General features: G+C 33.1%; 1 protein-coding gene across 14 annotated transcripts; it reads left to right on the forward strand.

The window, feature by feature from the left end:
- Window positions 1-3,372: 3,372 nt before the first annotated feature.
- LOC18589356 (Pentatricopeptide repeat (PPR-like) superfamily protein) lies at window positions 3,373-16,172 on the forward strand. 14 transcript variants are annotated; one of them, XM_088810276.1, is made up of 10 exons: window positions 3,373-4,452; window positions 6,477-7,513; window positions 7,880-8,001; window positions 8,996-9,190; window positions 9,291-9,524; window positions 11,435-11,476; window positions 13,710-13,771; window positions 14,087-14,171; window positions 14,284-15,379; window positions 15,896-16,168. In XM_088810276.1, the coding sequence occupies exons 1-2, from the start codon at window positions 3,506-3,508 to the stop codon at window positions 7,426-7,428; spliced, it is 1,899 nt and encodes a 632-aa protein (XP_088666402.1). In that variant the 5' UTR covers window positions 3,373-3,505; the 3' UTR covers window positions 7,429-7,513; window positions 7,880-8,001; window positions 8,996-9,190; window positions 9,291-9,524; window positions 11,435-11,476; window positions 13,710-13,771; window positions 14,087-14,171; window positions 14,284-15,379; window positions 15,896-16,168. The 14 variants fall into 14 exon arrangements, with proteins under 14 accessions (XP_088666402.1, XP_088666404.1, XP_088666409.1 ...); XM_088810278.1 differs by having other exon boundaries at window positions 14,284-14,436; window positions 15,909-16,163; XM_088810283.1 differs by having other exon boundaries at window positions 9,270-9,524; window positions 14,284-16,172.
- The last annotated feature ends 994 nt before the right edge of the window (window positions 16,173-17,166 follow it).

Consider the following 17,166-nt stretch of genomic DNA (forward strand, 5'->3'; position numbering starts at 1 on the left):
AGTGAGTGAACAAGGAAGGGAACAAGCAACAATAAGGGAGAATTTAAAATCATGATGCACTTGTTTCAAAACAATACAATTTAGTTCCATTCATATTAAAAACCCCTCATCAAGGCCTTAATGATTAATCATTTGAAAATCATGAACCCGTACATAACGAACCATTGAAGAATGAAAGCTTCAATGATTCGCAAGCAAGTCGAATACGACAACGAATCTAACCACCCTGTTGAAATGTCCAAACCAACATGAAACGCATAACAATCTTTCACAATTTAACATGTCAAGTTTCATATGCATTACAACATATACCATTACTCATTAATTTCTATAATACACATATTTACATATGTATATATGTATACGTATACCCATCATCATCATGCACACCATCCCATCATCATCATCACCAGTTCATGCGCACTCCCTACTCGCACATGGCTGGGTCATCATCGGGTTATGTGCACTCCCTACTCGCACATAACTGGGTCATCCTCGGCTTATACGCACTCCCTACTCGCACATAGCCAAGTCAATGTCATTACACAACAATATATTCATATATATATATATATATATATATCAACACAATGTGGTAGTGCATGAATCAATAATAGTCACATGTCACAACATAAACCGTTTCTCAAGAGCTTGTTTCCAAGGCACTCATTTTTAAGAAAAGTTGTATAAAATCATTCAAACACTTTGTACAAAACAGTCACATTCCCAAAATAGTTTTGATAGGCAGTCCACTCACCAATTTATTGTTGAGCCTTTAGTTGACTCTATTTCCCCTAATGATCCAATTGGAAGGATGGGACTTCATTAGAACCTAGGATCACATTAGCATAAGCAATAGGTCAATTCACACACTATGAATCCTAAAAGCTATCTCTTAGCTAGTTTTCAATTGCCACATTAAATGGCTATCTATGTTCACTATCTTAATCACTAAAAAGTAATGAACATACTCAACAATAAAACAACTCATAATCCCAATTACTAGCCATTTTCTACAGTTAAAAATCAAGCTTAGTTCATCACTTACCCTATGACTCCTTTGTAGTTGAATTCTCTTCCAATAGCTTCCACACAAATAGGGTAATTCTCTTTTTCTCTCTCTAAAATGCCCAACTAGTGAGAGAAAGTATGGAAATAAGATTTTTCAAGGGTTTTAAGGAGAAAGAGTGGAAGAATACAAGGGTTCTAGTCAAAAGGGCTCAAAGGTATGAAAACTAGAGCTAGAGAGAGAAAATTATGCAAGCTCCATATCAAGCTTCTATGGAGGTTTTAAAGAAACGTGAGAGGGAAGAAGGAAGAAGAAGACAAGCTGCTGGAAAAATGGGAGAAGAAGTTGTTGGAAGAAGGATATTTATAGGCCAAACTTATCCATTCCCTTAAAATTACGAAAATGCCCTTGACTAGTTAGTTTGTTCTCATGCAACCCTTTGTGCAATCTTTTTACTCCTTTGACACCGAGACAAGGTCTATAATGGTCTAAACATACTCGGATTCATGAAAACTTAAAATTTTAACCCGAGGTGAAAAATGACCATTTTGCCATTACCGTGAAAATCATCAAAATTTTGGTTTCCTTTCCATTTTACCCCTAATTTCACCATCCATTTATGCCTTCGGCCTACTTAGATCATAATATTGTTTAAAAATCTTACTTTTATGGGCTTACTAAGGAAATGATGAAATTACCCCTGATCAGGGATATCGCGTATACTTCCCTTTACGAATCTATAAAGGTCAAGGTCTCACACTTTAATGGTGACATATACTACCAGAACATTCCTCTGTTCTAGTAAAATTAATGCAACATCCTTATCGTCCTTGATAATTGGGCGTGATAGCTCTTCGAGTGTACTGATCAATGCATGTAACTCAATCTCGTGAATTTCTGAGTTTATCCCAACAACATTTTTAACTAGCTTCATCAAGCTCGCAAATGACAAATCACTCTTAACCTCCGACATTCATGACTCTCCACCCTTATAAATGCCATCCACCCATTGACCACTGTATCTTATCACAAGTTGTATAATTGGAACCCCACTGAAATTTTGAAAACAAAAAATTTGTCAATCATTTTACACATTACATGTTGTGTTCTAAAACTTGTTAGTCATATTGTTACAAGCCATATTAAAAAAAAATGTTACATGCCATGTTCACAACATGTTACACACCACGTGATAACACATGTTATTTCAATATATTTTTTACACGCTATGTGCATTAGAGATGCATGGTGTGTAACAACTTTAGGCATTGTTTTTAATCCATGTTCTAATTGACACAAAAACTTTCAGAAATTAATGTGTTGTAGTAATAAACCCAATAACATACCTTGATGTTATCTCTACTCTAGGGTTTGTTTATTGATGATGATATGGCTAGATGCCGAGAGATAGACCACAACACGATAACGATAGTGCTCAACAGAGAGTTGACAGAGCTAATACAGTTCAGAGAGTTGATGACGATGGTGCTCAACAAAAAGTTGACAGAGATAATACAAATTAGAGAGTTAAGAGAGTTGAACGGATTGAAATAGCTGAGCATTTATTTTCTCTATGGCGGGAGGGAGATATCAGGAAATTAATTTGCCAAGATGTTGTTAAGGGTATTTTGGTTTATTCATGCTTATTTTTGGATAAAAACAGATAACTTTACATAAGTGGTTATTTCTAAAATTACTTTATGAGGAAGGTTATTTTTCACAATTTTCTCTAGAGAAAATGTAACCAGTTATGCAATTGATATGTAATTATGTTAGTTATTGAATTTTGAATGAGAAATACCATCATCACTATGATGCAATTGACGGGCAAGACAAAATTGACTATACATACATGAAGTCCATATTTTTTTATTCTTTTAAATAGTAAAATAAATAAGAAAAATGTTATAAACAAAAAATAATTCATAAATTAAAAAGTAATTGATATTCATACAAAGTAATTAATACTTTTTTCTTGGAACAAAATTTTTAATATATGATATAAAATAAAATACATTAATAAATGACTTTTAATTTTTTTGTTTTTTTATCTTTATATATAACCTGATGCTTTTTTTAAAAGCTTTACTTATAATGTCAAGAATTTAAATTGAAGGTATGCCATGAATTGACCAAATATGATGTTAAATAATTTAATTAAAGTTGATAAAACCTGAAATGATGCATTTGAATTCCATTTAATTTTTAAAATCAACAACTTGAGTTTGAAATTATTTGAATTCAAATAACTCAAACTTCAAAGCAAACTCAAATATCTGAATGTCGGAACTACTTGAATGATGTGAATCTAAAATATTTTGAATATGAAATGCCCAAAACTCAAAACATGGGGGAATCTAAAATCCACAATCCGCGTAAATTTAAAACCAAAAGAAGCAAACCCAGAATAATTCGACCCAAATACAAAGCAACCCGACCCGGCTCCATTGCCACCTCCCCGCACAACGGTTATATCATGGGTTGTTCAAGGTTGAAATGCGCGCAGGTGAGGTGACTACCCGTAGCCGCCATACAATGCTCAAAACAAAAGCCTCTACAGACCTGGTTTCCCGCCCAATCATCATTCTTTCGAAAACCCAACTCCACAAGTTTCGACAACAATCTTTTACAGAAAAGCTCTTATCCTTTTTGAAAAAATGCACATCCATCAAACTCTTACAACAAATCCACGCCCAAATGCTCATCAATTCCATCCAAAAACCGAACTTCCTTCTCTCCAAAATCATTGACCTTAACAACTTCGCCTACGCTTCCCTTCTCTTCTCCCAAATCCCTCAACCCAATGATTACGCTTTCAATGTCATGATCCGTGGCCTTACTACCACATGGCAACACTACTCTACAACTCTTCATTTTTATTATCAAATGAAATTTTTAGGCTTAAAACCGAATAAATTCACTTACCCTTTTTTGTTTATTGCCTGTGCCAATCTTTTAGAGCTAAGTCACGGGCAGGCAGCTCATTCGTCGGTGTTTAGACTGGGGTTGGACGTTGATTCTCATACTACTCACTCTTTGATTACAATGTATGCTCGTTGCGGTGAATTGGGTAGTGCTCGTAGGGTGTTTGATGAAATATCTGAGAGGGATTTGGTGTCGTGGAACTCAATGATTTCGGGATATTCTAAAATGGGGTATGCGAATGAGGCGGTTGGTTTGTTTGGGAAGATGAGAGAGGAAGGATTTGTGCCTGATGAGATGACGTTAGTCAGCGTCCTTGGGGCGTGTGGGGATTTGGGGGATTTAAGTTTAGGGAGGTGGGTGGAGGGGTTTGCTATAGAACATAAGATCAAACTGAATTCATTTATTGCGTCTGCTTTGATTGGTATGTATGGAAAGTGTGGGGATTTTGTATCGGCGAGGGGGGTCTTTGATGGAATGGAGGGGAAGGATGTGGTCACCTGGAATGCGATGATCACTGGGTAAGCAAGTCTTATTCTGTGCAGTTGTTTTGATATCTATTTACGTAAGTGTCAAACCTTAAGAAGTTTTCTTGTTGGCTTGGCCTAGTAAGGCCATAAGTTTGGGGATGGCACCTTAAAGACTGGGTATAACAATAAGAATGGTTGACATAAACAACGCCCAATTTACTAATCATATTAGTAACATGATTTTATTTATTAAACAAGTTATATGACATGACATGAAAAAGCCTGTTTATTTCAAACGGTGTGTGATAATTTTAATACTAGTTGACATGATAAGCCTGTTACATGATTTTATTTATTAAACAAGATATATGACATGACATGAAAGACCCTATTTAATTAAAATTAAAATGGGGTATGAAAATTTTAAGCAATGATAATGAATAAATTGGTTTAAAAAGGTTATAGGGGCTAACATTTTGATACAATTAATTAAATGGGTCAATGTAGAGCTTGTTTGGCCTAGTTTTTTTTTTAGCTGAAAAGTTATTATGAAGCTCTTATGAAAAATAATAGCTTTTAAAATTAATCTAAAGTTGTTTGATAAGCTGTTTGGCAAAATAAATTATTTAAGTTCTAATTTAAGTTAAAATTATCATAAGTCATGCCATCTTCTATCACCTAATAAAGCAAAACGGAGTAAATCTGTTTTGAGTTTATATACTTAAAATCAGAGAAATTTATGAAGAAACGGAATAACTCTCAAACTTGTATAGTTGTAATAGTATTAGATTTTTTGGTGCAGAATAGAGAAAGCCTTTAAATAGTACTTGAATGTAGCTTTGAATTTTGGATCTTCTTTTCTCTTAATCTTTGTGAGAACAAAAAAATCTTAGATTTTGTTATTCTGTTGCTAGGTCTTTTGTTTTTTGAATAGTCTTTGTAGAGAGAGATAAAGGAAAGGGAGATCGTGATTTTGTGTTGGAGAAGGGTGATTTCCAAAAGGAGGGAGAGGAGAGGGACATTGATTGAGAGGGGAGCATTTTTTGAAAAGCTGACGTATTTTTAAAAAACGATAAGAGAAAACTCATTTCTGGAGCTTTTCTTTAAGCTCTGTTTTTAGAATTTTGTTCTTTGAAATAAAACTGTTTGTTTTTTTTAAGAGCTTCTCAAAAATCTTGTTTGGCTTGGCTTCTGTTTTTAAGAGGTAGATAAGCTGAAAAAAAGCAAGGCCAAATTGGGATGCAGTCCATTTTGGATTAAGTGGCTCAACTCAAATTAGACAAAAAGTTTTGATTGGTTTACATGACTATCTAAACCTCAAATGTGCCTAACTATGTGTCGTGTTATTAGGTTGAGTCATAGATTACCAACAATAGTCAAAAGTCAAAACCACAAGTGAAGCAAAGGGGTTTTGCCCATAATACTTTATAAATTCAATTGTGAGGAGATCCATTGTATTGATTGGAATATGCTACCAACTACAAGATTTTGCTGTTTGAACTTGTGGTTTGTAATTATTCATGCGTGAAAATTAAATTGTTGCACTCCCTTTTCTTGGTAATTATTCATTCTAAAGAATTCAATCTGGTGTACTGATTGTTTTTATCCATAAGTATAAATGAAGCCTATAACAATGCTGTCTCTTTTCCTCCTGATATTTAACTTTTTTTCTTCTTTTTTAAGATAACTTAGGATGATAAAGTAGAACATATGGAATTGAAAAATAATTAAAGTCAGTTTACATCTGTATTAAAATTTGGAAATTATTCTGAGGACTATCTCAAAAGTGATTGATTAGTCAGCTTATTCGCTGAACTTGGATTCTTTTCTGACAGTTCTTATGTGAAAATGGTGGAAATTGATCCAACCAAGTTCTAGTTTGATGTTTGAGTCTTGTGTCAATCTTATTCAAGTCCAAAGCTTTCCTTTATGTTGTCTATAATGTGCACTAGAAATGCATTTTTTTTCACTAGCAATAAATTGTTTAAATAAGTTAAAGTTTTATCATTCTTATATCAAATGAATGTCTTTTGTTGAGTTCTATGATAAGTATCTGTGTTGTCAATACGTAACAGATATGCACAAAATGGAATGTCAGATGAAGCAATAAAGCTGTTTCATGGCATGAAGGATGCAGGAGTTATCCCAGACAAAATTACATTGGTTGGAGTTCTGTCAGCATGTGCCTCAATTGGGGCCCTAGACTTGGGGAAAAGGATTGACACATATGCATCACAAAGAGGCTTACAACGCAATATCTTTGTTTCTACTGCTTTGGTTGATATGTATGCTAAGTGTGGGAGCTTGGACAATGCACAAAGAGTATTTGAAAACATGCCTGTAAAAAATGAGGTTTCATGGAATGCAATGATTTCTGCTCTTGCTTTCCATGGGCGACCTCAGGAGGCTTTATCACTATTTGAATGCATGTCAAAAGAGGGTAGGGATGCCTGTCCAAATGATGTTACATTTGTAGGAGTACTTTCAGCATGTGTGCATGCAGGATTGGTTGATGAAGGCTGGCAATATTTTGAATTGATGAACTCTTCATATGGGTTAACACCAAAAATTGAGCATTGCTCTTGCATGGTTGATCTTTTGGCACGTGCTGGTCAACTTTATGAAGCTTGGGATTTCATTGAGAAGATGCCTGAAAAACCAGATGAAATTGTACTGGGGGCACTACTTGGTGCCTGTCAGAAGCGCAAAAATGTTGATGTTGGTGAGAGGGTGATGCAACTTCTGCTGCAAATGGAGCCTTCAAATTCTGGAAACTATGTTATCTCATCAAAGATATATGCAAATTCAAGAAGGTGGGATGACTCAGCAAAAATGAGGGTGTTGATGAGGCAGAGAGGTGTCAATAAGACTCCTGGTTGTAGCTGGATTGAAATCGAAGCTCAACTTCATGAATTTCTTGCTGGGGATGGCTTGCAGTATCATTCAATCAAGATTCATCAAGTCTTTGACTTGCTGAATGCGGAGATGAAGAGGGAAGGTTACATTCCAAAGGTTGATTGTCTATAGAGATAAAAAAAAAAGTTCAGAAACATGCTTTCCTCTTAATCTTTTCAATACTGAAGAAACATACTCGGAATTTCTTTGCTGTCAGGTTTGTCAGTTTGGGCAACTTATTTACTATCTTTTATTTTAACCTTATAAGTTGGTTATGTTTGCAAAGTTTTCATGGACGGCTTATCATCGCAAAAGCATCTGCTGCAAAGAAATGCTGTTTTGAAGAAGCGTGTCAATAGGTTAATTGTTTCAGTATTAAGATAGATCAAATATCTAAAAGTACAGGTTTCTTTAATTTAACTCTAGTAACCTTTACTCTCTCCTTAAATGTTGTCCTCCTGGTTCTGACTTTTAGCCACTTCTAGCTTGTCATCTTCTCACTTACAGAGTTATAGTTTATTGTTCTCTCTTATGGTTGATATATTATTATATATCTTATTTATGTCCAATCTAAATTATTCAGTTAAAACAATAAAGGTGGGGGAAGATCATGTCATCTGGAGTTATGGATCTATTAATCGTCAACATGGATAGTTGTTTGTGGTCAAGGACGGCCCAATGGTAGCCACACTTTATCTCTAACAAGTAGGTATTAAGTTCAAATCTCTGTACAACTTAGGTATTACATACATACAAACATACACACAGAGATACATATTTATTTATATTTGTATTGTTTTAGTAATTGGTGCATGCTATATTTAAATTGTTTTAGTAACTGGTACTAAGTACTGCAAATTATGGAATTGAATTCTGTTTATTTGTGCATTGTGTAAACTGGAGCATGTGTAGCCATTGTCCATCCCTTTATGACTGAAAGAATCTTCTTTGAATAGTCATCACTTCTTTCTTAAAGATAATTTTTATCTTTGGGCAGATGAGGTATCTTTAGGACTTATTTAAGTTCTATTTTAGCTGCATATTAATTAGACACAGAACTTCGTCGATTTTCTATCAATTCATGATTGTTAATCAACTTACTGCTGTACATTATTGTTCTCTTGAAAAACGTAGAGAAGAAAAAAAGAGCTTTTTAAATTAGATACTTCTTCAAAATTACATGCTGTAGTTTACTTATATTTTAGCCTTTCAAGTTTTGATAGCTTTCAAACTGGTTAGGCATTTTTTTCTTTATTTGTTTCACACTGATTGAGTTACTGCTTGTTTTGATAAACCAAGATTCCAATCATGTCTTTATCAATTATTTAAAATAATTTGGATATGGACTGTAAAAATCCCTCTTGTCACTTGCTTGAGCTGAGCATGCTTCTGGTATGCAAACAAACCAAGTTAAAACCTGACTTATTTGTGGCTCCAAAAAATAATGTGCTTGGTTTGGTGTAAGCTAGATAGGTGTAAATGAATTATAGATAAGGTTTTATCATTTATCCTCTCTTTTTCATTACAAGCATATCTATTTGTCGAACAGACAGTTCTAGTTCTAGTGGACCATTAATTTGTATGTTCATAAGCAGTACCTGTTGGCAAGGTCTGTGTTAGATGCACTGCATGACTGTTGTGTCTTCTGATAGTATTTTTTTTTTGTTTTAATTCTTTCTTTTACTCTGCTTGTTAACAGGTTGGTTCTCATGGGTTAACACTATCTCCTAATGTGTTTCATCAGGAATTGCCCATTTTTTAAGAGCTAAGACTAATGAGAATAGAAGACATGCCATATTTGATACATGTAAAAGAAATGGCTGACTATGTGGATTCAAGCTTAAGCTCTGAAGTGGAACTGCTATTTGTGGATCTAGAACAAGATACTCCATAGGTTGCTCCCTGCTGCACCCTTGTAGTTTATTTGATTTTTTATATTCTTTCTGAATATGCATCTTTTACCTTCTGAGAAGATCTTTGAACTTTTGTTTCAGATGAGAACAGTTGAAGACAAAAATTCACCAGGGGTGCTGCTTATATTATTTCAGAAGTTGTTCTCATGATTTTTCTTCTTCAAGGAATGGGAAATTATCTCCTGCCAGTTGACTGGACAAACACATGGAAAATATTAGTTCCTCCACTGAGCTGATAAATTCTTTGTTCTTTGTACTTATTGATGTCAGTAGCTGCATACCTGACACTATGATCACTGTACCAACTTTAAATGGGTAATTTTTCAATCATTCTTTCTGTCACTTGTCTTTCTCCTAGGATATGATTGCAATATGCTTATCACACTGTAGTTGTCTTATTCAATATTACTCGCTACCTTCTATGATGTTGAGGTGAATCTGAAATATCTCTGAGAATTTATGATGTTGACGGTTTAGGAAAGTGCATTTTGGGGTTGGATACATTATATTTACTTCTTACCTGTGTTACTGGGAGCCATTTTTGTCCATATCTGATCTAATCAAATTGTTGCCTTGCTGGAACTGTTGGCTAGAGGCTGCCAGGTTTGAGACCTCCTGTTGAGAAAAAAAACTGATGCATTTACATTTGTCTTTCTATGTGTATTTAGAATTCTGGATAAATAATATATTGTCTATATTAATATTGTACAAGCACTTAACCTATATTGTCTATTTATTAATTAAATGATTTTTAAAATGTAAAACTTCTAGGAAGTTGAATTTTGTTCTGTTTTATAGCAGTGTCTGAACATGGACATCCTCTAATTCATGCACTTTTTTAGCTGCACTGCATGCATTCTCACAAAGTATTATTCTAAAGGAAGGGAGAAGGGAGAGAAACTGGTCTCGAACAAGTCATTTTGAAACAAAACACTAGAGAAATAATCTGAAAATCTCAATCAAATTCACCAAACCTGAAATGTCAATAACAATTCTCAAGATAAAAATCTCAAAATAAAAATCTCAAAATATTTAAAGCATAAGGCTTAAAATTAAGTATTCCAATAATTCATCATTCAAAAATACTAGAAACTGAAATAAAGCAGGTACATATAGCCTATGTCACATGGATTCATCACTTTACCCTAAGTTCCTTAGGTACAAATGTCTGATACTTCTTGGACGCTTTAAATTTATATGGGTATGATGCTTGGATCCTCAAAAGGTAAGGCAAAAAATTGCCAAAAACATGACATACCTGTGTTCGAAACACTGAGTCCTTGTAACATAACTTATCGCTAAATTGCAAACTCTACTATAAACTCAGACCAATATAACTTTATTGTCCTGAAACTTGAAATAATTAGAATACTAATAATACTATAAAACGACCCAAAAAATCTAAATCCTAAATATATGTAACAATTACAATCAAAGCCAAAAAATATCACAAAGTAGCAAAAGAAAATCTTACATTATATACAGCCTCAACATCTTTCCATCTTGCATCAGACTCCCAGTGGGCACTTGCTGCCGAGGGTCAAGCTTTGTTTCTAAGAATTCATTGTTGTGTTCTCTAATAGTTTGTTACACTATTAGAACATCACAAATTCTGGGGCAGTTTGCTCTGTTCTTAAGTTCCTACATGAGCTTTGCTTATGTATTTCTGCTCAGAATATTGAAAGGCCAATACTGTAATACAGTAAAACCATTTTGATTTAGATCAGGTGGTTTCTATATTTATGATACCATATGAATGTCTTCTTGCTAGAGTACTTGGATTTATATTCTGCTTCAGATGGCTTCTTGGTTATACGGTAGTCTGCTTGGTCAGCAAGGATCATATTGGAGATGCTATAAATAACCTTTCCACCAAATCCCTTTTTGTCTACAGAATTTTGGTTTGCAGGTTTTATTCATCCTGATTCTTGTCTTGAGATTTGTTTAGCTACAATTATAAGAATGAAGGTCCATCTCGAATGGTATCCGGTCGGTACTAGTGCTAAGTACCTCTCAAATTTTTTGTTGTTTCTTTGTTAAATTTCCTGGAAATTGCATTTTCATCATGCTGAGTATGAAGGTTAATCTGGTCCCAGGAGTCTGAAAGTGTACAAAAGTCAAAAGTGTGTATTCTATTAGTACAATGTTAAGGAATCAGGTTGGAGAATAGCTTCCTCCCCTTATCTGAGTGTATTTACTAAACTGTAGTTCTTTGTTGGTTCCAGGGTAACTAAGCAAGTTCTGTTTCACACTAGTGGGGAAGAGAGGTCAGTTGTGTTATCAGCTATATTGCTTATTTTTATTTCTAGTAATTGGGCAGGGGATTTTGTATCTGTGTGATGAATGATAGCATCAATGAAAAGATGCACAAAATCCTGATGATTAAGAAATTCAAACAACACAAAAAATAGATTCTAACTTCAATTCGTTTACTGTCTGAGAAATAACTAGAGATGACATCATTTGAGAGCGTAATGTTCTCATGTATTGCATATAATCTTTCATTGTGAAGCGGATTTTGAAAAATGCAAGGGAAAATTACATGGAAAAATCTTTATCAAGTTATAGTATGTTTGTGGAATAAATAGAAATGAAATAGAGTAGTTATTTTGTGAGAATAGAATAGTTATTTTGTGTGAATATGATAGAATAGTTATTAGGTAGTTTGGTATGAAGAATGGAGTAGGGTATGATTTACTATTATTACTTGTTGTGTGTTTGATTAGTAAAAATAATCTTAAAATATAAAAAGAATAAATAATAAAATAAAAAAATCCTTTATTATTATAACATATATTTTTATAGAAAAAAAATTACCTTTGTTATAATTTAAATACATATTTATCCAAAAGAAAAAATTACCCATAATTAAAATTAAATCACATTTATCCCACTCGTTAAAATTACCCTTAATTATAACTTACTCACATATTTTTACAAATAAATAAAATTATTCTTGATTATAATTTAATCACGTAACTATCTCAAGTGTCAATTGAATATTGTGTAATGTTTATTTTTAGTTAATTCTTCACACATTATGGATAATTTTCATTGCATTTTATTAATGTATTGATTTTCATTGTCGATTTTAATTTTTATTGATAAGAAAAAAGTTATTTTTAACTCTTGGAAAGTGGAGATGCATCATAAATTGGTTATTCATTGATTAGGTCATAAATACATCCTTGTTTTCTTACAAACATTTTAACTGGACGCCAAATAATTGTAAGGAAGAACAGATCCATTGCATAGTTTGGCTTCATAGTAATAACATGAAAAACCATAAACAATATTTCAGGTTTTTTACTTGCAGTTTTTAAGTCATTTTAATCTCCCTCTCCCCTTGAACTTGATGCATACCCAAAGAAACTAGAAATTGTAAAAATTGAAGACAATTATTCATTTACTCTGTAACATCCCGATCCTTGGCATGCTAGAACGATTGAAGTTGCTTACTAGGCTTATGAGTGAATATAGGGTCCCAATTAAGAATATCAAAGATTTCAATTATGTGCTAAGTAGAAAATGAAGGAGAAAGGCCTAAGATAGATAAAAGAATAAAGATGGAATGGAAGGAGGATGAAATGGGAAAATAAAAGGAAGGTAACGAAACAATGGAGGATTACATTTTATTAATGGTGGGCTAAAAGTGAGTAAGTGAAGGATTGAATTGAAAAGAATTGAATACTAATAATAATAATAATAATAATAATAATAATAATAATAATAAACGTTTGAAGATCAAATTGAAGATAAAAAAAATTTAAATTAGACAAAAAAATTGTTGGAGGATTAAATTGTAAATAATAAAATATTTGATGACTAAATTGCAAAGAAAATAAAGTTTGGAGGGCTAAATTAAAAAAAGTAAGTAAAACTTGGAGGACTAATGAGTAATTATTCCAACATGTTTTATTTATTTTTCTTTTTGTTACTAAGACCGCATTACTTTGGCAGAATATACATGCAATTTTTTTTTCTTTTCTTAATTAACAATGCCAAGTCTTATTGGTAGCAAATGCAAGAAATCCTTATCTATTGGCTGTCTATTGCATGCAAATCTCGTCTTATTACTTAGATATTAACGGCAAGGATGGGAAAACTGGATTGAAAGGCCATTAATTTTAGTCTCTCTTCTCTTGCCAAAACTGAACCTACCTTGAAATCTAGAAACTAGAACACTACAAGCATTCAAAGTTTCAAGTCTCTCATACCAATGGTGAAAGATCGGTTGAAGCTAAAAATAGAAAATAGGGAAGAGAGGGCTCAGGCAAGAATAAAATAAAGGAGAAAGAGAGCTCGATTGAAAAGTGAAATGCAGAAAAATGGAGAAGGCTCAGCTGGAAAAAAAAAGAGAACAAAAATAATGATTGGGGTTTGACTGGAAATGTGTACTAGTTTTGTTGGGAAAATGGTAAGGGAATTCAAATAAAAACTGATATCGTTGACCTGTTTCGAATCAATTTAAAGAGTTTAAAAGTTTATTTATGTTTGCAGCCCATTCATATATAGTAAGCTGGGAATTTGGATTGGATACCAAGTTGCCTTGATTTCTTGAGGTAGGGAACCTTAAGTTATGATGCTGAAATTGAATCTTGGATTTTATTATTAATGAATGGAGCATGATAGATGGTTTTGAAATTATGAATATATATTGGATATTTGATGTTAGGAAAAATTGACAAAGATGTGGTATAGTGGCTGGAATGTTGATTTGAGGTTGAAATAAGTGATGTTATTGAAATTGATTGGCCTCCAAGGGTAAATAATTGGGTGTGAATATGTGCTATATAAATTGATGTGCAAAGTGATGATTGAATGATGACATGGGGTGCTTGAAATTGATCTAAAATATTGGAAATGCTATAATACAGGTTCGATTGAGAGCTTAAAGCTTGCTGGAGAACTAAATCCAAGGCCCATCAGTAAAGATTTGGTTGGGATAATTAATTCTTGAAGGTAAGAATGGTAGGTGAAATATGAGACCGAAGCTAAGAATCCTTTTGCTGGAAGCATGTGTAAAATGAAATGATATTGACATTTATTAATGTTTGTGAAATATTGTTGATAGGACTTGAATGAGCATAGATGCAAGCTGCTGGAAAATGTTTAGATGAAGGACTCATTTCCAGTTTTGAATTAAGATACTTGGCCCTTAACTTAGATACAGCATTGGTCATTCCAGGTGTATTTGGTATATTGGTGAGAAATCCCACCAATTGAGGTGAGTGGGTGAACTATCTTGAACTATACTTCCATACGAAGTATAATATGTATATATCTTCTCGGATACTTGAATCTATTGTGGAAAGTATGAGCTGGTAGAAAACAATTAGGCTTTTTTGTGATTGTGCCATTGTTTTATCAATTGTCTTGGAAAAAATTAAGTATGTACATACTAGACTATCTATATTGATTTAAAAGTGGGAAACAAGCCATTGACTGCGACTTTGCTTCAAAATCTGCCTTGCAAATGATTGTGCGTTGTTTAGGCCGAGAATGGCCATTGAGTGATTCAAAAAAAAAAAGAATTCAATTTTCACTCATTTGAAATTGTGAATATGCATGATGGTTTTTGGATAAGCACCATGGCTTTTAAATGAATTTGTGCATACCATATTGAATTATAAAGTATTTTACCTACTTCTCATTAGTGTGTTTTATGCTTGAAATGAGTATGATTGTACATTAATAAGCACTCGGGTATAGGTCCTATTGCCACACCAGGCTTGTGTGGTCTTTGTGAACAAAGTAATTGATGCATATTCATAATTTCACTCATTTGAAATTGTGAATATGCATGATGGTTTTAGGATATGCACCATGGCTTTTAAATGAATTTGTGCATACCATATTGAATTATAAAGTATTTTACCTACTTCTCCATTAGTGTGTTTTATGCTTGAATGAAATGAGTATGATTTTACATTAATAAGCACTCGGGTATAGGTCCTATTGCCACACTAGGCTTGTGTGGTCTTTGTGAATAAAGTAATGGTTGCTTGTTGATTGATGTTTGAATGTAAAGAGGAACTTGAAGCCCCAACTAGATATTCGGTGGCATGAGGAGTCCCACGAGTAGTTAAAGGGGGACTTGAAGTCTCGATTTATATTTGGTAGCATGGGGAGTTCTCACGAGTAGATGACGATGTTATTAACATGAAAAAGTAAGTCTAAGGGTTATATTAAACCTACTTGAGAGTCGTTCATTATTATCATCTATTATGCTATTCTAAAAGGCATGAACAATGGCATTGTGATTTGAATCTATTTTACATGGCAAGATTTTACATTTACATGTACTAGTGACTTGATTTAATGTCTTATATGCACAATGTTTTGAAACCACATTATGTTATATAATTTCCATGAGTTTTAAGATAATTCAAGTAAAATATTGAGTTTGAAATGATTTTAGCATCCTATGGTTATTATAAATTCTATCTATTACTTGGTATGCACATATACAAGTTATTTTGGAGCAGTTCTACCATGTAGCATATTTTAAAATAAGTATGGCATGAAACATATATTTTATTCATATTTGGAACCTTTAAATTTGCAAGGCAAATGTTATCATTGGTTAAAGTTTCTTTACTGTATACTGATTTATAAATTATCTTCTTTATGCTTGTTTCCCTTCCTCACCCTCTTACTGAGTATGAAAGGCTCACGCCAACTAGTTGACAATGGCAGATAAGTGAATTAATTGGAAGCAGCAATGGTGAGGGCACTTCAGCTTACTGCATAGGTAATTGGCGTCTCATAGCATTTCCCTTGTGTCACTCCGCTATCTAGATGCTAAGTTGTCTATTGTTTTTAAATAAAGTGATGTATTCATAAAACTATTTTCACGTCGAGGTCCTTGGATACTGTTTGATTAAATTTGAATAGTGTAATGTTTAAAGGTTTACATTTTAAGACGTGTTGTACATATATTTTAAGTCTCTTGTTAAGAATTTTCATGAGTGTTTGAGAATTAAATTTGCAATTTTGGTTATATAGCATTGTTAGTTTATGATAAAGGAAAGAATTTATTTGGTGAGATTGATATATTTAGAAAGCTTGTCGGGTTGTGTAGGCTTGCCTACATGACTTGTGCGCCGGTAACGATCGTAAGAGTGGGTCATTACATAATAAGATTGAATGGAATAATTACTTGATTTTATTTCTTAGATTATTTCTCTCTCTTTATATATATATATATATATATATATATATATATATATATCAGATTTACAAATATAACACAAATAAAAAGTTGACCTCTACAACTCAAGAGCTCATGTCTTTTTTTTTTTATGAAAGTTCATTGTGTATTAAAATAGAGGAAACAAAAATAGTTAACTGTTGAAAAAATAGAATTAAAACAAATTTTGATTTGGGATACCTTGAGTAAGGTATACTTCACCAAAATCCCCATAGAAACCTTGTCCAGAATCTATACAAGAAAACCTTGCCCAGAATCTATACAAGAAACTATGTCCTTAACCTTCCAAAGTAAACAAAACTCTTAACACAATGTATAAATGGAATCCATGGTTGGCTTTCCCCATTAATACATCCTTGTACAATTTGAAAAATTCTAGGAGAAAATAACAAACAAACATTCCCACGCAGGGGACATAACACAATCTTAAATATCCACAACTATACAACAAAAAGACTCCATTAGATAGCACCATCAGTATCAATAGTATTTGCCTTAACATCAAAAACATACATTCCCTTGATGTTTTTATCAAAACACAGACCTAACATCCTTCTTCACCCTTTAGCCTTTCTAGTTGAAGCTTGATCCATACTCATTCTAGCGTGTTGATGAAGTCATTCTCACATTGCATCTTTGCCTTGGCTAGCTTATCAGCCAGTTTGTTGTTTTCTCTAAAGGTGTGTTTTACCTCCCATCCTGTTATGTCAAGCTTCAATCTTTCAATATGAAGGATCCACTTGT

Source organism: Theobroma cacao, chromosome 9 (genome assembly GCF_053813885.1).
Source record: "Theobroma cacao isolate CCN51 chromosome 9, ASM5381388v1, whole genome shotgun sequence".
Classification (NCBI taxonomy): domain Eukaryota; kingdom Viridiplantae; phylum Streptophyta; class Magnoliopsida; order Malvales; family Malvaceae; genus Theobroma; species Theobroma cacao.